We start from the raw sequence: 22,144 nt of genomic DNA, 5'->3' as shown, positions 1-22,144 counted from the left end.
ATTATTCCAAAGCTTAGGAGCCACGATAGAGAACGCTCGGTCTCCTCTCAGTTTCAGCCGTGATTTGGGGACTGAGAGCAACAGCTGCTCAGCTGACCGGAGCGAACGAGTGGGGACATAGGGCTTCAGCAGGTGCCAGACCATTTAAAGATTTAAAAACCAATAAAAGAACTTTAAAATGAATCCTAAATTCAATTGGAAGCCAGTGCAGGGAGGCCAAGAGTGATGTTATCACTAAGCAGGACATTAAATCAAATTAATGAGACACCAAAACAAGAGCTGGAGCCCAAGACAGCCATGAAGTCACAGTGTACACAAATACACAAGAAACACAGAAACCAGCTGGGTGGATGTGGCTCGGGAACCTTCTGTTACCTTGAACGTCGGTGTTTTGAACGCTGGCTGCTCCAGTCTGCTTGTATTTGTCCAAGATTTCCCCTCATATCTTGGTTATGGTTATTTTTTCTTTTATTAAACTGATCACACTCCTGTTCATGAATAGAAAAAAACCCCATCAGTGTATTTTCACTTAAACAAGCAGCTGTTTTTTTTGCATTAAAGTTATATAAAAATGTAACAGTGCAAATTCCTCGCTGACAGTTTAACCAAAAGGCATTTCCAGTGGAAAGTAGCCGACATATCCTCAGCATAACCATGTATAATATCCACAAAACCTGAGAAGGTTGGAGAGAAGGTAGGTGAACTCTGCTGGGATCTGCGTTTAACAAAGTGTCTAAAGACGAAACAAAGAAATCTTTCTGTAAATGTTCAGATGCACAGACTGGACTGAAAAAGAGTGAAAAAGCAGCTAACATCCAAAAATAAGAAAACTTTGAAAGAACTCCAAAAAAACCTGGAGAACTTTTGCTCAAAAAACAGTTTTGTTTTTTTTTTATTACAAGGCAATCTGACAAAATGTCATCAAATGAGACTCAAGACTTCTGCAGGTCTCTGCCATGACTCAATTTTTTTTTCTTAACAGCAGAAACAATTGTTCCTTTTTTACTTTGTTTCTATTTTCTCTTCTTGTTTTTATCTGTTGAACAACAAACAACATTCATGCTGATTCACATAATATCCTGTCTCTACTCTCTGGGATTTCCTCGTAGCTCTTTGATGCAAAGAACATCCATCAAACGCTCCAGCTTGTGCTCAACATCATCGTGAACGGTGAAGGTACTCTGACGAGAAAATACTCAGTCGACCTTTTGGTTGATTTGTTAAAGAACCCCAAAATAGCTGATTACCTAACAAGGTATGCAGATAATTCACAGCTCTTTTCCTGAATAGCTGCTTTAAAACTCTGCTGAAAGCCTTTGTCCATTTCCAGGTATCCCCACTTCTCGGCATGTGTGTCTCAAGTGTTAGGACTGCTGCATTCGAAAGACCCAGACCCTGCAGCTAAGGTGAGAGACGACAAATATGATAACCCACACCAGCTGTGCTTAACTCTGTAAGTTCCCAGTATTCCCTGAAACCATCACGTGTGACACAGTTTACATCAGACGTGATGCAGCTGACGTCAACACTGACCTTCTTGTGGTAACAGAGACTTAAAAAAATAATAATAAAGCAACAAAGTGGGTCGCTCTTTGACAGTAAATTCCAGTGCGGTCCGCTCCAATCTCCTCAGGCTGACTGTCTTCTAGGCTCTCCTGACTGTTCCCTTTACATGTTGATGATGTGTCTTGTAAATCTGGATCCCTTTCCAGCAGGACGCTCCTCTTTTTCAGACAGTACCTCAGCTGCTCTCTCTCCTGACAGTCAGCTGTCCACCTCTGCATGGCCAGTCGAGCCAGCGCCGGCATTTGAGGCAGAGCTCGGAGCAGAGCGGGCAGCCAGGCTGAGCACGGAGCAGAGGTTGAAGGTCGCAAACTGACATCCACGTCTTCCAGAGAGCCCAGACCTCCTGCTGCAAACAGACTGCACCAACCGTTGTCTCCCACCAAGCTGTTGTAGGACAGATCCAGTGCACGGAGTGAGGAGAGACAGCCCCGTCTGCACACGGCAGCTGCACAGAGGAAGAGGACCCATTGATAACTGATCACTTTATGCCTGTTCACTTTACTGTTTTGTTCACAATGTTTCTGATGGAGACAAAAATAACACCGAATAGTTTCATTGTTTTGTTTTATACGACAGCTACAGATGCTGGCAGCATGAAATAAATGAAAGAAATATCAATTTCCTTCAGGCTTTACTTGTCTTAATATACATTTATGCAGCCTAATGATCCACTACAGACCAAAAAAGAAAAAGTATAATGTCATTGTGTGTTAGTTACCCAGATGTTGCATGTCATCAGTGGTGAGCTCGCAGCTGCAAAGACGGAGCTCGCTGACGACTGATGGCTGCAGAGCATCCAGCAGGAGCGCCAAGTGACCGCCAACCACTTTACACCAGGAAATATCCACCGTGCGCAGATAGGACACCGCCAGGGCTGATGCATAAACACAAAGTTTTCACCATTTCAGGCTAGAGGGTGGAAGAGGTATTCAGGGAGAATGACTTGAAGGAAAACTTCTATAAATAAACAAGTGTGTGTGTGTGTGTGTGTGTGTTACCCAGAGCAGTGAAGGACTCGTTGCTCATGTAGCAGCTGTTGAATGGCAGCCTCCTCATTTGTGTCGCAGGGAGGGCGGAGACCAGCAGGTGGACCACACCTCCCACTTCCTTATTGGATGACACATCAAGCTCGGTCAGTGCAGTGAGAGAGGGCAGCACCTGGACTGGAAAACAACGAGTCACATGACTGCTGCAGCGAGCATGCGATTAGTGTCCGGCGTGTGAGATTGGTAGCAACTGACTCAGAGCCTCTAGATCATCTCGCGTGAGGCAACACAGGTGGAGGTCGAGTCTCTCCAGGTGTGTGATGTGAGCCAGGTGAAAGGTGAGGCGGCTCAGTCCACCAGCTAGAAGCAGCTTTACAGTATATTAATCAGAACAATGCTGCTCTCTAATGTATCTTGGTAAAGCGCAGAAAAATCTAATGTTTTATATGATACAGTGTGATTTCAGTAACATATCATAATGGAGGCTTCAGCAAGTACTTACGAAGGACATCTTTCCTCTGCTCTTCAGTTAGTTCATCAAATACCTCCCAAAACATCTGTATGGTGGGGTGGCGGTCATGATATCTCCAACCATAACTTGTGTTCTGAAAACAGTGAAAATGACTGTTATAATCATAGAGTTTGTAAGGTCAGGCATACACTATGTTGCCAAAAGTATTCCCTAACACATCCAAATCATTCAATTAATGTGTTCCAATCACTTCCATGGACACAGGTGTATTAAATCAAGCACCTAGGCATGCAGACTACTTCTACAAACATGTGTGAAAGGACGAGTCGCTCTCAGGAACTGAATGAATTCCAGCATGGTAATGTGATAGGATGCACCAGTGCAACAAGTCCAGTCATGAAATTTCCTCGCTATTAAATATTCCATAGTCAGCTGTTAGTGATATTATAACAAAGTGGAAGTAATTGGAAATGACAGCTAGTCAGCTGATGCTAAGGCTCATAGTGCACTTAAGTCACCAATATCTGCAGTCTGCTGTTGTTACAGATGTCCAAACTTCATTGGTTTCCATGGCTGAGCAGCTGCATCCCAGCCTTACACTGACAAACACAATGCAAAGCGTCAGATGGAGTGATTTAAGCATCTCAACACTGGACTCTAAAGCAGTGGAGATGTGTTTACTGGAGTGACGAATCACACTTCTCTGACTGGCAATCCGATGGATGTGTCAGGGTTTGGTGGTTGCCAGAAGTACTTGTCTGACTGCACTGTGCCAAGTGTAAAGTGTGGGCATGTGTGCACATGGCTGGGCACCAGTGCACAATACAAGGTCCATAAAGACATGGATGAGTGAGTTTGGTGTAGAAGAACTGGACTAGCCTGCACAGAGTCCTGACCTCAACCTGATAGAACATCTTTGGGATGAATTAGAGCAGCAACTGTGAGCCAGGCCTTCTCCTCCAACGTCAGTGTCTGACACCACAAATGCACCTCTGGAAGAATAGTCAAAAAATTCCCATAAACACACCTAAACCTTGTGGAAAGCTTTCCCAGAAGAGTGGAAGCAGTTATAGCTGCGAAGGGTGGGCTGACTATTATATTATACTATCATACAAAAGTCTGGATTAAGACTGAGATGTGACTCAAGTTCATATTTGTGTTAAAGCAGCCGACTGAATGCTTTTGACAGTATGCAGTACACAGTTATTGTGCTACAGGACAGCTGTGAAACTACAGCCTGTGTCTGTTTGGCTGACTGTACCTGTTTGAACTTTTCCCAGTCATGCACGTCCTGGCCGACCAGCACTCCCTGCAGCTCCTCTGGTCAAAACAGCCTCACCAAATCCTGCTCACACACCAGGAAGAAGCCTCGCTTGAACTCCTGGAACAGATTCTCCACTGATGTGTTGAAGGCATGATTCACATAGGCCTCCACAAACTCCTTCCTGTTTAGGAGGGAAAATGTTAAATTAGCAAACATTTCACAGAGACAAAGGTGCTGCAGATGAACCTCACAAACACTTCATGTTTTATATGCTTACTTATTTTGACCTGTCAGTGGCTTTCCAGGAGTTTGAGGATCCAGGTCAACATCTGTTCCATCCCAGATTATCTGTAAATAAGTTATAAATCAGATGAGTTTAGCTGCAAAACCTGAGAATGAGACAGATTACTGATCATCTTCTATAGTAAAACACATACCAAAAGTCCATGTAGAGATTATCCAGAACATCATCTTCATAGTTAGATAAGATATAAGATAATCTTTGATTTTTTAACTTGCGAATAATCTTTCTTGCTGTAAAATGATCGACTTCAAAGCCTTCCCACATTCATGGGTATCAACAACTGCTTCTCTCCTCCTCAGTATGTTACCACTTACCTGAATACGCCACACCAGCAAACTGACAGTAGTGGTTACACTTACTGATGATCTAGTGCACTTGATTAGCACTTGGCTAATACTGACCCTCTTAAATAATTATGGAAATAGTCTTGGATGTCTTAGTTTTTGAAACATCTGAATTTCGGCTCAGTGTGTGTTAAATAAATAATGACCTGGTATAATGTGTTCTGTGCTGTTCATCTGAGGTTGCATTTACCTCATATTAAGACCTACTAAGGACCTGATTGTTTTTAATTATGTCCTGATACATAAAACCTGAGAGCTCACATAACTGCATATGCTCAGAATAGACAGCACACATGGATACAAATTACTGCCTTGCAGCAGCAATCTTCAGACCATCACTATGAGCTCCATACAAGGTTACACTGTTCCTGTTATTAACAGCAGGGGGCACTATCAGCCACAGACTGGGAGCCAGATATGCTCTGCTGGTGCCTCATTGTTACAGAGGAAAGACTCTATAGTGAGAAACAGCTGAGGGGGAAACACTGATCTGGAAACGTCTGAGTGTTACAGAGGATATACATAGCACTGTGGTTCAGTGTCACACAATCACAAACAAATACAGCAAAGTACTAAAAAGGGTGTTGCCTCCAAAGATTGCTTTTACTGGTTTGGAGCTTAGGAGGCTTAATAACAACAGGCATGAATGAAGACAGATCAGAACAGCTGTTTGATCACAGCATCCAGTACCAACACAATCATCCACACTCAAGAGCCTGTTGGCTTCAGAGTCAGCAGCTGAATGTCTAAAATATCAAATGTCATTTTTGGTCCATCAGCTACAGCATGAACTGCTTAAAGTGAGAAGCAGCCTGAAGCCCGACAGATTCATCTTTCCAGACTGAAAATATCTCAGAGTGAACCGAGTGGTGCGTTTTCAGGGTGATCTCACAAAGTCAAATCCCTTTAATGATGTTCTGTCCTGTCTTCCTCTATCAAAAGCACACAAACACTATAAAACATTGTTTCGGTGCTTTGGGGTTTTGTTTTCTACACAGAGGTATAGCACGACTAGACCCTAAAGGCAGGCTGCTCACCTACAACCAGCTCAAGAACATCTTTCCAATGGAGCTCGCTGCCTTTCTCGTGGATGAGGGTCACTGTGATCCTCCGCTGGATCCCCTGCAGCAAACATAACAGGAGCTCAGGATCACAGTGAGCACAGCTAGAGCAACATTACGCTTTAAAAGAAGATATTCAACTGTGTACAAAGGAAGCAGTTACCACTGTGTGAGTAATAAGGAAACAACATGTGCACCAATCCTGTACCTGGTGCAGCAGGTAGGTACCATGACAGGGCAGGCCTCCACTGTGATCCACGATGGCTGGGATGTACCTGTGCATGGAGGGAGGAGGTGACACAACATCCCAACTTATAATATTCTTCCTGGAGATCATTTTTATGGTTCCTTTAAAGCTTGTGCGTGAATATAACACTCCAGATGGATACTCACTCTCCAGTGGGCTCCAGCTCGCTGATCTCAAACCAGACCAGCAGGTCGTACTTGCTGACACACTGACCCAGGTTGGATTTGGTGATGGTGTTCAACTTGGAGGCTGCAACTGGCACACACACACACACACGCACACACACACACGCACACGCACACACGCACACACACACACACACACACACACACACACACACACACACACACACACACTCAACGTTAACAAGTGGGAATTTTTCTGGATTTAAGAGAAGATGAATAAAAGTGAGCAGTATTTACTACATGCTTTGGGTGACTAAATGGAGGATGGATAGGTGACATGAAAACACTACTGACCCTTTATACTGAGCCAATAGCTCACACACTTCTATTAAATCTGTCTAAAGAGCCAGTAATCACAGAGGATAGATACTGGAAGAAAACTGAAATGTTAGGAGGAACTAAATCACACATTACAACACCAGTGGCAGCACCCTGCTGTCTCACACATCGGGATCACGGTCCTGTTGAAACGGGCTAATTGCTAAAGCTCACAGTTGCATTCCTCTATACTCAATATGATCGAAAAAACTATTTTAACAAACAATTAAAAAAGGAACAAGTAAAAGATCTACTATAGCCAAAAGAAGACCATTTACAGACTATAGCCCCGTGAACAAGTATTTGCCTCCTTTCTGATTTCCTATCTTATTCCATATTTGTCACACTTACACCTTTCACATCAATACATTTATAACATTAGACAACAATGTCTAATATTCAACAGCAGTTTTCAAGGGCAAAACGCTATCCAAACATACTTGGTCCTATATGAAAAAGTAATCACACAGAAAACCTGATACCTTGTGCGTCACCTCTGACACCAACAGCTGCAGCAAGCGTTTGGTGCTAGAGGTCACATTTGGACTCTGGACCTCTGTGGAGTGTGCACATGATCTCATTACTGTCTAAAAATCCAAGGAGTGCTGAATCATTGAAAAATACACAGTAACAGGTGTGTAGCATCGCTAACTAGGTAGCAACAAGCCTCTAATTGGATAATCCAAATTGTCACTAGGTGTGAATGTGCAAATGAATGTGAGTGCGAATGGTTGTCTGTCCCTATGTGTTAGCCCTGCGATAGACTGGCGACCTGTCCAGGGTGTACCCTGCCTCTTGCCCTATGACAGCTGGGATAGGCTCCAGTGACCCCCGCGACCCTGAAAAGGATAAGCGGAAGCGAATGGATGGATGGAATTTTTCTTCCTTTATGCTTACAGCCACGCTCTTGACACAATCAGGACAAAATGCCATGGCGACTGTCCCTTGGTGACCTTCTTGGTTACCTCATTGCAGATGTTTTTCTATATTGCATAACTACTTTGGAATGATGCATCAAAAATAAATAAATAAATGAATACATGCCAAAAAAAGAAACATTTGTTTTAATGTGGGGTTTGAAAAAGCCCACCTTTTGAATTATAAGCCGTGAAAAATGACAGACTTTTTCTCATTATTTGGTAAGGATTAAGACGCACAAAGAACCAGTAATTCTTGCCCTTCAGCAGTCACAGAGGTTTAAACCATGCTGGTGAAATTAGTGCCATTATCTGACAGGGAGAGGAGCTGCAATATTTTCTATATGGCTCCAAGAGTGATAAAATGCCTCACAGCGATGTTCATAAATGTCAGTCATGCCCTGGCAGAGAACTCCACTGCTGAATTAATATTATATGTCAAACAATGCTCCATCCAGTTTTATGGGTTGCATACACAGTCTGAGCCTCCAGTCACGCAAACCTGTCCTGGCTTGTAGAGTGAAGCCAGACTAGATGCTAATGGAGCTCTCTAATACTTGAATTTTAGTCAAGCTTGCAGCTTTCTTCACTATGTTGTATAATGCAATGAATAACATGAACATTTTTAGTAAGGTTTGTTTGCTTGTTAACATTTTTCCCTTTAATGTTTTCATTAATAAAATCCAACCTCGAAGCATAACAAACCAACCTTCTACTTTCTTAAGTTCAAGCAAGTCTACAGTTTAAATAAAGGTCTAAAGTCACAAATATTATTCTGACAATAGAAATCCTAGAATAGTGGTAACACTCTGAATACACATGCCAATATAAATTTATCTCGCTGTCATGTGTTATTTTGCCGGGTTGTTTCCTCCCGTTGCCATTTCAATAACTTGCCTCGGGGTTGAGAAAGGCTTAACCACAAAACTGCCCAGCATGTGTCACTGTAGCAAGCAAGCAATTTATTTATATAGCACTTTCAGAACAACACAGCTGAACACAAAGTGCTGTACACTTGGCATGCCAAAAATGATACATGAATAAAAAGATTTACCCAAAATAAATAAATAAGAGTGACAGCAAATAATAAAATGAGCACAAATAGCCCAAAATAAAAAGTATAAAATGATCATTAGAATTAAAAACAATAAAATGAGTACAATAGATTAAAAACAATAAACTCAGGGTCATACAGTGTAATATGCCAAGGAGTCAAAATGGGTTTTAAGACGCATTTTAAAAGTGGACAGTGAAGGGGCCTAATGTGCTGGGGCAGATTGTTCCAGAGATTAGGAGCAGCAATAGAGAGGGCCCTGACCCCTCTGAGCTTTTTCTTGGACCTGGGTACCTCCAGTGAATACTAGATCTACTTCTACTGAATGGAGAAAAGGTTCCTGAGAAGAGATTTAATTTTCAGTATATAAGAAATTTGAGGCGTTTCTGAAGGTACTGTACCATGTTAGAGCATCTTAACATAGAGTCCTTGAATACTAGGCAGTTGTAGAGGATGAGTTACTCTACTTTAAATGACTCCCACCCCTTATTGGAGGATTTCAGCTTCTTCCTGTGGGACAGAGGTTTGCAGCCCCTAAATGCAGGCGAAGCTTGAAGAAACAGCTTTGTCCAAGCTGCTATTTTGTTGTCGTTGTAACAAATGACACATGTTTTTTTTCTGTATTTTTTAAAAACTGTATTTATTTATTTACTGTACTTATTTCTCTATTTATGACAGTGCTTTTATCTCCTTTTTGCTGTTTTATATGAATTTATCAGTATAGTGTTGTCTAGTTTTAGAAGCTGTGATTAGGACGTCTATTTAAATTTGTTGATTAAAGATCATAATTAGAGATCATAAGCTGCCTTTGATTTAGACATGTCTGATATTTTTGTAAACACAAAATAGTGTATATATATGAATATTTTCAAAAAATGCTCTGTGAGTTCCACATCATAACAGTTATTTACTGAGCAGCTCAGTTAGAACTTGCCACTCACACACTGAGCAGCACTCACTAACTTTCTATTTCTAAACAATTTGTTCACTTTTTATCTCAGGCATGTCTGAAAAGACATCAGATAACTTTTTCCATCGCTTTGAAGATTTGATTCAGAGAAAGCGCACAGGTGGAGATGTAAGTAACTAAACATACTCATTCTTGACTTCTCTGCTGATCAAATGTAAATGTTTCTGAGAGATGTGTTATATTTTGCTGCTTTACACAGTGTAATTTTTGTGTAAGTCACTGTAGACAGAGCAACTGTCAGCGCTTCACCACAGAGTCCAGGATCCTGGACTTTCACAAAGCTCAGAGCAGTAAGACAAATGTGTTCTTTCAACAGGCAGACACATTGCATATCGCACAGAGACCCAGAGATTATGCTGTGCAACTCCCACCTTTACCTGAGCAATGCGCAGGCTCTCCACAGAGAGTCCAGAGAAGCTGGAACTGTTTGGATGACCCCTTTTGGAATCAGGAGGACCCTGAAAGAAGTCTGAGTAGCCTCAGCTCTGCAGACACACACACACCAAGTGATCTGAGGGCCATTCCTTTCATTGTTAGTCCTGTTGAGATGACACCGCTCACTCCAGTTCCTCCACCTCCTCAAGCAGCTTGTCCATCGCAATTGCGGTTCAAAGGTGATGCTTTTCTTTAGTGGTTACACCTGCTGTTAATCAGTTAGCTTAGATTTTAAAATTTGACACTGTAGATTATCTATTTTAATGCTAAATTACACATTCTTGCTGTCCATTCATTTTATATGCTTTTTTGAAGAAAAAAAAAATCAGGAAGAAAAATGTTTATTGTTGTTTTTGTAAGATGTCAATTTGTAGTTATTTTTTGTCTAAACAGACACGAAGTTCATTCGTGGAATAAGAGTCTTGACAGCAAAAGACAAATTTGGGCCTATTTTGACTCCAAAACCTCCAACAGTTCCCATACCGCAAAAACAAGGACCTCGGCCTGGGACGCTGCTGCCCCGTGCAAAAGTCGTCCCTATAGACAGTAAGTGGTTTTCCTCAGTAACTGTAGAAGATGCTGAATAATCAAACTTTAAATTAAGAGATTTTTTAAAAAGATTTTAATGAACAATTAATCACTGCATCATGCTTCGAATTAGAAGAAATTACAGTTTCTTTTTACTAACCTCATTGATTATCAGACAAGAAAGCAGACAGTCAGTGCAGTCAGAATAATCCAAGAGAGAGCAGGGTCAAACTCCCGCCTGTAGCTACACCTGTAGAGAGCCTGTCCCACAGCTTTAGTCTGCTGTCTTCATTAGAACTTTAAAATGAATACTAGATCTACTTCTACTGAATGGAGAAAAGGTTCCTGAGAAGAGATTTAATTTTCAGTATATAAGAAATTTGAGGCGTTTCTGAAGGTACTGTACCATGTTAGAGCATCTTAACATAGAGTCCTTGAATACTAGGCAGTTGTAGAGGATGAGTTACTCTACTTTAAATGACTCCCACCCCTTATTGGAGGATTTCAGCTTCTTCCTGTGGGACAGAGGTTTGCAGCCCCTAAATGCAGGCGAAGCTTGAAGAAACAGCTTTGTCCAAGCTGCTATTTTGTTGTCGTTGTAACAAATGACACATGTTTTTTTTCTATATTTTTTAAAAACTGTATTTATTTATTTACTGTACTTATTTCTCTATTTATGACAGTGCTTTTATCTCCTTTTTGCTGTTTTATATGAATTTATCAGTATAGTGTTGTCTAGTTTTAGAAGCTGTGATTAGGACGTCTATTTAAATTTGTTGATTAAAGATCATAATTAGAGATCATAAGCTGCCTTTGATTTAGACATGTCTGATATTTTTGTAAACACAAAATAGTGTGTATATATATGAATATTTTCAAAAAATGCTCTGTGAGTTCCACATCATAACAGTTATTTACTGAGCAGCTCAGTTAGAACTTGCCACTCACACACTGAGCAGCACTCACTAACTTTCTATTTCTAAACAATTTGTTCACTTTTTATCTCAGGCATGTCTGAAAAGACATCAGATAACTTTTTCCATCGCTTTGAAGATTTGATTCAGAGAAAGCGCACAGGTGGAGATGTAAGTAACTAAACATACTCATTCTTGACTTCTCTGCTGATCAAATGTAAATGTTTCTGAGAGATGTGTTATATTTTGCTGCTTTGCACAGTGTAATTTTTGTGTAAGTCACTGTAGACAGAGCAACTGTCAGCGCTTCACCACAGAATCCAGGATCCTGGACTTTCACAAAGCTCAGAGCAGTAAGACAAATGTGTTCTTTCAACAGGCAGACACATTGCATATCGCACAGAGACCCAGAGGTTATGCTGTGCAACTCCCACCTTTACCTGAGCAATGCGCAGGCTCTCCAGAGATAGTCCAGGGAAGCTGGAACTGTTTGGATGACCCCTTTTGGAATCAGGAGGACCCTGAAAGAAGTCTGAGTAGCCTCAGCTCTGCAGACACACACACACCAAGTGATCTGAGGGCCATTCCTTTCATTGTTAGTCCTGTTGAGATGACACCGCTCACTCCAGTTCCTCCACCTCCTCGAGCAGCTTGTCCATCGCAATTGCCTGTTTTCTCTGCTAAACATTCAGGAGCAGGTCGGTTCAAAGGTGATGCTTTTCTTTAGTGGTTACACCTGCTGTTAATCAGTTAGTTTAGATTTTAAAATTTGACACTGTAGATTATCTATTTTAATGCTAAATTACACATTCTTGCTGTCCATTCATTTTATATGCTTTTTTGAAGAAAAAAAAAATCAGGAAGAAAAATGTTTATTGTTGTTTTTGTAAGATGTCAATTTGTAGTTATTTAGTTATTTTTTTGTCTAAACAGACACGAAGGTCATTCGTGGAATAAGAGTCTTGACAGCAAAAGACAAATTTGGGCCTATTTTGGAAAAACTGCAGCATTTCCAGGATGGGATTGTAACCTCACCTGGACACACAGTACCAACCAAAACATTTACTGCAGTAAAGCCTTTGACTCCAAAACCTCCAACAGTTCCCATACCGCAAAAACGAGGACCTCGGCCTGGGACGCTGCTGCGCCGTGCAAAAGTCGTCCCTATAGACGGTAAGTGGTTTTCCTCAGTAACTGTAGAAGATGCTGAATAATCAAACTTTAAATTAAGAGATTTTTAAAAAAGATTTTAATGAACAATTAATCACTGCATCATGCTTCGAATTAGAAGAAATGACAGTTTCTTTTTACTAACCTCGTTGATTATCAGACAAGAAAGCAGACAGTCAGTGCAGTCAGAATAATCCAAGAGAGAGCAGGGTCAAACTCCCGCCTGTAGCTACACCTGTAGAGAGCCTGTCCCACAGCTTTAGTCTGCTGTCTTCAGACGACTGGTAAGAAACGTAGTAAGGAGACATTAAATACTGCACAGAAACAGTGCTGCATAATGTGGCTGTGTTATTTGTGGTGTTCCTGAAGTCGTGTTCAATGTTGTGTTGTGTAAATACAGGATTAAGAAAAGACAGGGCTTGCAAACTATTCAGTCTCTGGCAAAGCACCACTCAGACATCCTGAAGACTAAACTACATGAAGTGTGTCTGGTCCTCATTGAGGAGGTATTGCACACTTTATGTTTCTTATATGCGTTTCATGCAGCTAGTTTCCCTTCAAGTGCATACTACAGCCTCAACTGATGATTTTCACTCACATTTTAGGTGAAAAACCAACGCTCAGCAATAGCCTTTGAGGCCATACATGCCATCAATGAGCTCTACATTCAGCTCCAGAGAACAATGGACCCAGAAGTTGAAACAACAGGCCGAGCTCTATTGCTGAAGCTTGCAATGACCAACAACAACTTTCTACATCAGGAGGTCAATCTGGCGCTTGATGCCATGGTGGAAAATTGCAGCCATGGACGGATTCTGAGCGCTCTGTTTAACACAGGACTGACGTAAGAGGAGAGAAGAAGCTGTAGTGATTTTATTAGAAGACATGAAAGAGAGATCATGTTCACTGAGTTGTGTGTCTAATATTGTCCTTGCTCAGCCATCGCTGTGTTGCAGTGAGGAATAGCACGGCTCAACACCTGCACCAGCTGGCTGACAAACTTGGAGCAGCCGTCACCCTGAAAACAGGAACCTTCACTGAAAGATTTCTAATTGCTGCCTCTAGAATGGCAGGGGATGCTGCACCTGAAGCCAGGTGGGTACTTTTAAATGGGTTTGAAGTGCATCAATGTTTTATTTTCTGTGAGTTTACACAATTAATGAAAATTAATGACAACTGTAATCTTCCACAGGTACCATGGGCGAACAATCATTGAGAAACTGACCCTTCACAAGGACTTTATGAATTTGTGGGTGAAGATTGTCCCTGAAAAAGACAGGCGTCCTGTGGAGAAGAGCCTGAAAAAGACAGGCGTCCTGTGGAGAAGAGCCTGAAAAAGACAGGCGTCTTGTGGAGAAGAGCCTGAAAAAGACAGGCGTCCTGCGAAGAAGAAAGAGCTTAGGGAGTTCCTGTGTGTCCAGTTGACGGACAAGGGGACGCACAGGTGGAGATGTAAGTAACTAAACATACTCATTCTTGACTTCTCTGCTGATCAAATGTAAATGTTTCTGAGAGATGTGTTATATTTTGCTGCTTTGCACAGTGTAATTTTTGTGTAAGTCACTGTAGACAGAGCAACTGTCAGCGCTTCACCACAGAGTCCAGGATCCTGGACTTTCACAAAGCTCAGAGCAGTAAGACAAATGTGTTCTTTCAACAGGCAGACACATTGCATATCGCACAGAGACCCAGAGATTATGCTGTGCAACTCCCACCTTTACCTGAGCAATGCGCAGGCTCTCCAGAAATAGTCCAGGGAAGCTGGAACTGTTTGGATGACCCCTTTTGGAATCAGGAGGACCCTGAAAGAAGTCTGAGTAGCCTCAGCTCTGCAGACACACACACACCAAGTGATCTGAGGGCCATTCCTTTCATTGTTAGTCCTGTTGAGATGACACCGCTCACTCCAGTTCCTCCACCTCCTCGAGCAGCTTGTCCATCGCAATTGCCTGTTTTCTCTGCTAAACATTCAGGAGCAGGTCGGTTCAAAGGTGATGCTTTTCTTTAGTGGTTACACCTGCTGTTAATCAGTTAGTTTAGATTTTAAAATTTGACACTGTAGATTATCTATTTTAATGCTAAATTACACATTCTTGCTGTCCATTCATTTTATATGCTTTTTTGAAGAAAAAAAAATCAGGAAGAAAAATGTTTATTGTTGTTTTTGTAAGATGTCAATTTGTAGTTATTTAGTTATTTTTTTGTCTAAACAGACACGAAGGTCATTCGTGGAATAAGAGTCTTGACAGCAAAAGACAAATTTGGGCCTATTTTGGAAAAACTGCAGCATTTCCAGGATGGGATTGTAACCTCACCTGGACACACAGTACCAACCAAAACATTTACTGCAGTAAAGCCTTTGACTCCAAAACCTCCAACAGTTCCCATACCGCAAAAACGAGGACCTCGGCCTGGGACGCTGCTGCGCCGTGCAAAAGTCGTCCCTATAGACGGTAAGTGGTTTTCCTCAGTAACTGTAGAAGATGCTGAATAATCAAACTTTAAATTAAGAGATTTTTAAAAAAGATTTTAATGAACAATTAATCACTGCATCATGCTTCGAATTAGAAGAAATGACAGTTTCTTTTTACTAACCTCGTTGATTATCAGACAAGAAAGCAGACAGTCAGTGCAGTCAGAATAATCCAAGAGAGAGCAGGGTCAAACTCCCGCCTGTAGCTACACCTGTAGAGAGCCTGTCCCACAGCTTTAGTCTGCTGTCTTCAGACGACTGGTAAGAAACGTAGTAAGGAGACATTAAATACTGCACAGAAACAGTGCTGCATAATGTGGCTGTGTTATTTGTGGTGTTCCTGAAGTCGTGTTCAATGTTGTGTTGTGTAAATACAGGATTAAGAAAAGACAGGGCTTGCAAACTATTCAGTCTCTGGCAAAGCACCACTCGGACATCCTGAAGACTAAACTACATGAAGTGTGTCTGGTCCTCATTGAGGAGGTATTGCACACTTTATGTTTCTTATATGCGTTTCATGCAGCTAGTTTCCCTTCAAGTGCATACTACAGCCTCAACTGATGATTTTCACTCACATTTTAGGTGAAAAACCAACGCTCAGCAATAGCCTTTGAGGCCATACATGCCATCAATGAGCTCTACATTCAGCTCCAGAGAACAATGGACCCAGAAGTTGAAACAACAGGCCGAGCTCTATTGCTGAAGCTTGCAATGACCAACAACAACTTTCTTCATCAGGAGGTCAATCTGGCGCTTGATGCCATGGTGGAAAATTGCAGCCATGGACGGATTCTGAGCGCTCTGTTTAACACAGGACTGACGTAAGAGGAGAGAAGAAGCTGTAGTGATTTTATTAGAAGACATGAAAGAGAGATCATGTTCACTGAGTTGTGTGTCTAATATTGTCCTTGCTCAGCCATCGCTGTGTTGCAGTGAGGAATAGCACGGCTCAACACCTGCACCAGCTGGCTGACAAACTTGGAGCAGCCGTCACCCTGAAAACAGGAACCTTCACTGAAAGATTTCTAATTGCTGCCTCTAGAATGGCAGGGGATGCTGCACCTGAAGCCAGGTGGGTACTTTTAAATGGGTTTGAAGTGCATCAATGTTTTATTTTCTGTGAGTTTACACAATTAATGAAAATTAATGACAACTGTAATCTTCCACAGGTACCATGGGCGAACAATCATTGAGAAACTGACCCTTCACAAGGACTTTATGAATTTGTGGGTGAAGATTGTCCCTGAAAAAGACAGGCGTCCTGTGGAGAAGAGCCTGAAAAAGACAGGCGTCCTGTGGAGAAGAGCCTGAAAAAGACAGGCGTCCTGTGGAGAAGAGCCTGAAAAAGACAGGCGTCTTGTGGAGAAGAGCCTGAAAAAGACAGGCGTCCTGTGGAGAAGAGCCTGAAAAAGACAGGCGTCCTGCGAAGAAGAAAGAGCTTAGGGAGTTCCTGTGTGTCCAGTTGACGGACAAGGGGTTGTTTGGTGAGCCGGGTCCTGCGGGGGAGGTTGAGCTGGGGGCTGTTGCTGGTGTTTCTGCCTTACACCTTATTGCGGTTTGCCCTGCTCTGAAGAGAAAAGAAATGACCAGGGAGGGTACATCTCCTTCCCCAATAATCCTTCTACAGACAAACTCTCCTACCTGGGGGGAGGTGATGGCACCCGAAAATGATAAAGTAGATAAGGAGTTTAAGCCGTTTGTGTCAAACGGCTTTGTTTCCTTGATAGGAGAAGATCGGCGGACTCCTGTCAGTATTTTGCGAGACACTGGTGCGAAACAGTCGCTCATTCGTGAGGGGGTCTTACCGTTTTCAGCTCAATCCTGTTGTGGGGCGGATGTGTTAGCCTGGGGAGTTAGGATGTGTGTAATACGGGTTCCTTTACACTTGGTGCAGCTTTCATCTCAGTTTTTGTCTGGTGAGGTTAAGCTTGGGGTGCGACCCCAGTTACCGGTTGCAGGTATTGACATCATCTTGGGAAACGATCTAGCTGGCGGCACAGTTTTTCCGTCGCCAGAAGTAGTTGATATACCACTTACAGATAACAGTGGTTTCGATCGTGCCACATCAAAGGCTGTTCAAACCGTCAGTGTAAAGACATTTAGGCAGAGGAGAGGTGCGAGTGGATCCCAGCAACAGCAGCAGCAGAATAGGAGGCAGCCCAAGGGGATGAGAAGAACAAATATTCAAACCACAAGGGTCACTGAAGCTACCATGCAATCAGACCCAAGTAGAGTCACTTTTCAGGACAGTCAGCAGCAAAATGCTGAAACCAGGCCACCTGCTAGAAAAAGACAAGGACCTCGACGGCACAGGAACCGCAGAAGAGGCCAGCTGATGGTGGCTAATGCTCCATCTCCCACCCCTTAAATTTGACACAGACTTTGATTTTGATTCCTCCAACGCGCAATTCATTAAGGAGGCGCTTGAGAAGAAGTTACAGGAGGGGCTGAATCTAAAAGATGGGAATTCTGAGGGAAGAGAAAAGGTGGGGTTGCAGCTGAGTTCGGGGGAGGATCATTTTGGTCCAAAGTGCTACTATGACAAAGCAAAGTCTTTCTTTGACAACATCTCATCTGATAATGGGCTCAGACTGACGTGGGCAGAGGAGCGAAAGCGCAATCTGGAGACTTTTGGTGTCCCTGGGCGGTTCCTGAGGGGCCAAGGATTCAGAGGTGGACGCCAGTGTTTTGGGGGCGGGTGCAGTGCTCGTGCAGGAGGATGAAAATGGCATTGACCACCCAGTCTGTTTCTTTTCTAGAAAATTTCTAAAACAGCAACCAGCGCCTCATGCGTTGGTCCTTACTCCTACAGGATTTCAACATTGAGATCCGATATATAAGAGCTTAGAGAATGTTATGGCTGATGCCCTCTCTAGGTCGTAAATCAAACATCTTTGTGTGGGGTTGGATGTTTGATTTTTTTTGGGTGGGGGAAACTGTTATGACCCAGTGATGTGTTTGTTGGTGTTGTGCCTCCCACCGGAGGATGGCTGGCGGTATTTTCCCTTTTTTCTCTCCTAGGAGGTGGACACCTGGGCGTGGCTGCTAGGTATCTGGGTGGAGTCTCTACATATCTTCGGACTGGATAATTGATGGACCACCTCCAGTACTTAACGTCCGGATGACAGTCACCTGGGAGTGCTTTTTGGAACCCCGTTGACTCGGTCAGTTGTGTGTTGTGTCATTGTAGTGCAGGCTGTGTGTGTGTCTGTTGCTGGTGTTTTTGCCCCACTGAAAAATCTCCCTTCTCCACCTAGCCCTTCTGCGGAGGAGCTGCGGGTAACGCTGCGCATTAAGGAGGTGGAGCTAAAGAAACAGCAGTTGGAGGTGGAAGCTATGCACTTGAGGATCAGGGCTCACCATCCAGTCACCATCCCCACAGGCACCCTCCCCGGAGTCATTATCCCCGCAGTCGCCATCTCCGCAGCCACCGGCCTTGATGCCAGGTGGTGGCTTTGATGCGAGTAAACACATCAAAATGGTGCCGGCGTTTCGGGAAACTGAGGTGGATTCGTATTTCACAGTGTTTGAGCGTATCGCAGGTGCGCTGCACTGGCCAAAAGATGTGTGGTCTCTTCTACTCCAATGTAGATTGGTGGGGAAAGCTCAAGAGGTGTGCACCGCTCTTTCTCTGGAGGACAGTTTTGACTATGATATGGTGAAGGCTGCTGTCCTGCGTGCTTACGAGCTTGTGCCAGAGGCTTACAGGCAGAGATTTAGGAATGGGAAAAAATCCGCCAACCAGACCTATGTGGAGTTTGCCAGAGAAAAGAAAACTCTGTTTGATAAGTGGTGTCATGCTACAGCAGTAAAAACCTTGAATGACCTGGGTGAGTTGGTGACGTTGGAAGAGTTTAAAAACCAACTACCAGACACTGTGGTAACCTACTTAAATGAACAGAAGGTTACGACTCTCGCCGCTGCTGCTATACGGGCTGATGAGTTTGTGTTGACACACAAAGTGGTGTTTTCGGTTCCTGCTCACAGTTTTCCGTCTTCCGGTAGCCCGCCCAGATGGTCTCCAAGGGGCACCCGCCGTGCCATCCCCTCATCCATTGAGAACCGCGTGTGTTTTTTTTGCCATGAGCAGGGAGTTGTGTGTTGTGTCATTGTAGTGCAGGCTGGAGTATTCACGTGTACCTCTAGCCTTGCCATGTAAATAATTGTAAATAAGTTAACAAGTGGCGGTCACTTTTTGTTCCTTTTCTGTATAACTTTCATTGTCGCAGCCTAGTAGCCGTGAGAAGCCGTTTTCTTTTGTTGAACAAGTTTTCTCCTGTTTTTCGTTAGATAGTTAGTTAAGTGACTTGTCTTTTGTTTTGGCTTCTTTTTATTTTGGTGTAGGGAAGAGTAGGGATTGTTTTATAGGGAGTTTTGTTTATTGTTTTGGCATTGCTCACTGCCGATGAAAATAAATGGCTGCTTAAATACTTGAAAAAGGTGTCGTTGTTGGGGTTTGTGCGTGGGTGGGAAGTGAGTGGGGCAAACTATTTGTTACGTTTATTTACTTGCCGGGACCAGAACGTAACAAGAGCCTGAAAAAGGCTAATAATTACAGGCAGCAGGTCAGCATCCAGACTAGGCTCTCCTCTCCAGCAGGGCCTGGGTTCCCCAGATGTGACAATGCAAGTCCTGACGAGTACAGAGGAGAAGAGTGGCTGCTACAGTAGCAGCAGCACTCTGAGGCTAAGCTGGGAAAGTCGTTGGAGGTTCAACCATCATGACCACAGACAGTCCCAGTCGCTCTGCGGGAGTAAACTTCTCCATCTTCAGGACTACAAACTATTTCTCTGAAGGACAATATTATTTAGATTTACATTAATTATTATTACATCATTCTTATTATTACATTATTTGTATTATTTCATTATTATTATCATCACATTTTTAAGATCCTGAATGGACAATGAATGAATAAATCCCTTTTTTTTCATCTGAATTAAAACGGCACTTTGGTTGCACATATACAGTTTCTGTTTTTCTGTCAACAAATATTAATACATTCTTAGTTCTCTTGTTTTCATTTTTAACCCATGATTTTGAATTTTTATCAGGATTCAAAGTCATTTTTATAACATAAAGAAATATTAAATAAATACTAGAAAGCGAAAATTTCAGAAAAATTTTTAAGTCTGCCTATGCTGCTGCTAATCAGTGTAGTTTGCCATTCATACGGCTACAGAGAGCAAAACTCAGCAGAGCAGCCATTCTCCACCATGAACTATGGTAAAAACAAACACCGCTCGCGCCTCACAGATGACAGCTTACAGTTTTGTGTAAAGATGAGGTGACTTCGTACAGCCCCGATTTGCAGACGCTGTGCACAGAGGTTCATGAGCAGAAGTCCCATTGTACCACGGCAGACCCAACAATGTTTGCATGAACACGCTTTGAAGCATTACGTTATGGACCACTTTTCACACATGGTTGGTGTACCCACACAGCCGGCTGTAGCTTTTCAACTCACAGCCCAACACACACCAAAAAAAAACCAGCCGAGAGAGCACAGACTTTACGCCCGTGGGTCCACCTCCCCTGCAGCGGCACTGCAGACCACGCCCTGCCACACACATCAAACACGTAAAATAAATATTTATGCACTTTTGCATTCACTTTTTGTTTTTTGTTATTTTTACACAGTGTTCTGAATGATTAACAATGGTCTACAGCCAATCTTGTGTATTATTATACAAACTTTGGTTGTAAGATTCAGATAACTATTTAATAAAAGGTAAATATTTTATATGAGAGCAAGAAAGAAAAGTATATCTTTGTGTCCCCCTCTCCCTGTTAATGCCCTACCTGGCCCCCTGGCAAAAGCTTTGCTAGATCCACCCCTGCACAGTTACCAGCTGTCAGCTACACAAAAAAAGGAGCTTGGTGTTATTTGTCTCTCAGAAACAGTTGATAACTTTCCTTCAACTCATTCATGTCACCTAAAAGGTAAACCTGTTTCTCCATCACCAGTTCAGCTCTGATGATTCAGTAAGGACATCTCCTGGTTTCGACCAGCCCTTTTTTACAGCTGTGGCTCCAGCAAACATCAGCTGATACTAGAAATTAAAATTAAATGAATTCTAACAACAGCTGATCAAGCTTAACCGTGCTGCTGTTGTTTAGCGCAATGAACAAACGAGAGAAAAGCCGATCATTGATCAGTTTCATGATTGAAGTTTCAACAGGCGAGAGAATGACAGGGGAGGCTGTCATAAAGTTCAACATCAGTAACTTAGGTGCACACAGCTGTCGTGCTAGCTAGCACGCAGAACGAGTTATTGTAACTGTCAGCACAACGAAAATAAACTACACCTAAACTCGGTTTATATCTGACCCAAATAGAGTGCAGTTCGTAACTTCTTACCTGAAATTCAGTTCACCTCACGCTCGGACCGGCAGCAGCCTGCTTCTCCTGCCTTCGGTTTCCCTTATCCACGATTGAGCTCCACGTTAGCCACCACCGGTCGATCGGCGGCCGCCTCGCCACCGGTGTATGTGTCTTTCCCTGCATAGGAGGGTTAGTGGTTAATGTGCTGCCCATTGTGTTGGATTGTCAATGCAACCCTCTTCTCCCACTCTTCACACACTGATAGCAACACCGCAGGAGAAATGCCAGCACAGGCATCCAGTATCCATAGTTTCAGGTGCTGCACATCTCGTATCTTCACACCATAGACAATTGCCTTCAGATGACCCCAAAGATAAAAGTCTAAGGGGGTCAGATCGGGAGATCTTGGGGGCCATTCAACTGGCCCATGACATGACCAATCCACTTTCCAGGAAACTGTTCATCTAGGAATGCTCAGACCTGGCACCCATAATGTGGTGGTGCACCATCTTGCTGGAAAAACTCAGGGAACGTGCCAGCTTCAGTGCATAAAGAGGGAAACACATCATCATGTAGCAATTTCAAACATCCAGTGGCCTTGAGGTTTCTGT

At 42.9% G+C, this 22,144-nt stretch overlaps 3 protein-coding genes, 1 long non-coding RNA gene and 1 pseudogene across 7 annotated transcripts; 4 read left to right on the top strand and 1 right to left on the bottom strand.

The window, feature by feature from the left end:
- Nucleotides 1–1,441: 1,441 nt before the first annotated feature.
- Nucleotides 1,442–4,637, bottom strand: LOC308387288 (leucine-rich repeat-containing protein 31-like). 2 transcript variants are annotated; one of them, XM_080867237.1, is made up of 7 exons: nt 4,566–4,637; nt 4,286–4,469; nt 3,921–4,016; nt 3,055–3,157; nt 2,565–2,729; nt 2,285–2,440; nt 1,442–2,011 (listed from the first exon to the last, which is right to left on the bottom strand). In XM_080867237.1, exons 3-7 carry the CDS (start codon nt 3,936–3,938, stop codon nt 1,554–1,556), a joined length of 900 nt encoding a protein of 299 aa, XP_080723363.1. In that variant the 5' UTR covers nt 3,939–4,016; nt 4,286–4,469; nt 4,566–4,637; the 3' UTR covers nt 1,442–1,553. The 2 variants fall into 2 exon arrangements, with proteins under 2 accessions (XP_080723363.1, XP_080723364.1); XM_080867238.1 differs by lacking the exon at nt 3,921–4,016 and having other exon boundaries at nt 1,443–2,011.
- Nucleotides 4,638–11,987: 7,350 nt separating this feature from the next.
- LOC308387169 lies at nt 11,988–12,935 on the top strand. The gene is made up of 3 exons (XR_013969898.1): nt 11,988–12,275; nt 12,499–12,738; nt 12,896–12,935. It is a non-coding gene; the product is annotated as an uncharacterized lncRNA (long non-coding RNA).
- Nucleotides 12,936–13,186: 251 nt separating this feature from the next.
- Nucleotides 13,187–14,438, top strand: LOC308386807 (TOG array regulator of axonemal microtubules protein 1-like). Its single transcript, XM_080866604.1, has 4 exons — nt 13,187–13,241; nt 13,341–13,579; nt 13,675–13,830; nt 13,928–14,438. The coding sequence occupies exons 2-4, from the start codon at nt 13,419–13,421 to the stop codon at nt 14,067–14,069; spliced, it is 459 nt and encodes a 152-aa protein (XP_080722730.1). The 5' UTR covers nt 13,187–13,241; nt 13,341–13,418; the 3' UTR covers nt 14,070–14,438.
- Nucleotides 14,439–14,502: 64 nt separating this feature from the next.
- LOC308386806 (TOG array regulator of axonemal microtubules protein 1-like) lies at nt 14,503–16,557 on the top strand. Of its 2 annotated transcripts, none has more exons than XM_080866603.1 (7): nt 14,503–14,714; nt 14,949–15,188; nt 15,346–15,469; nt 15,586–15,691; nt 15,791–16,029; nt 16,125–16,280; nt 16,378–16,557. In XM_080866603.1, exons 1-7 carry the CDS (start codon nt 14,627–14,629, stop codon nt 16,517–16,519), a joined length of 1,095 nt encoding a protein of 364 aa, XP_080722729.1. In that variant the 5' UTR covers nt 14,503–14,626; the 3' UTR covers nt 16,520–16,557. The 2 variants fall into 2 exon arrangements, with proteins under 2 accessions (XP_080722729.1, XP_080722728.1); XM_080866602.1 differs by having other exon boundaries at nt 14,504–14,726.
- Nucleotides 16,558–16,790: 233 nt separating this feature from the next.
- LOC308386804 lies at nt 16,791–19,989 on the top strand (annotated as a pseudogene). Its single transcript has 2 exons — nt 16,791–18,372; nt 18,466–19,989. The product of its transcript is annotated as an uncharacterized misc_RNA (transcript).
- Nucleotides 19,990–22,144: the final 2,155 nt, after the last annotated feature.

Source organism: Rhamphochromis sp. 'chilingali' (assembly GCF_963969265.1).
Source record: "Rhamphochromis sp. 'chilingali' genome assembly, chromosome: 19".
Lineage (NCBI taxonomy): Eukaryota > Metazoa > Chordata > Actinopteri > Cichliformes > Cichlidae > Rhamphochromis > Rhamphochromis sp. 'chilingali'.
Note: the sequence above shows the minus strand (reverse complement) of the source record. Positions and strands in the feature narration are given on the sequence as shown.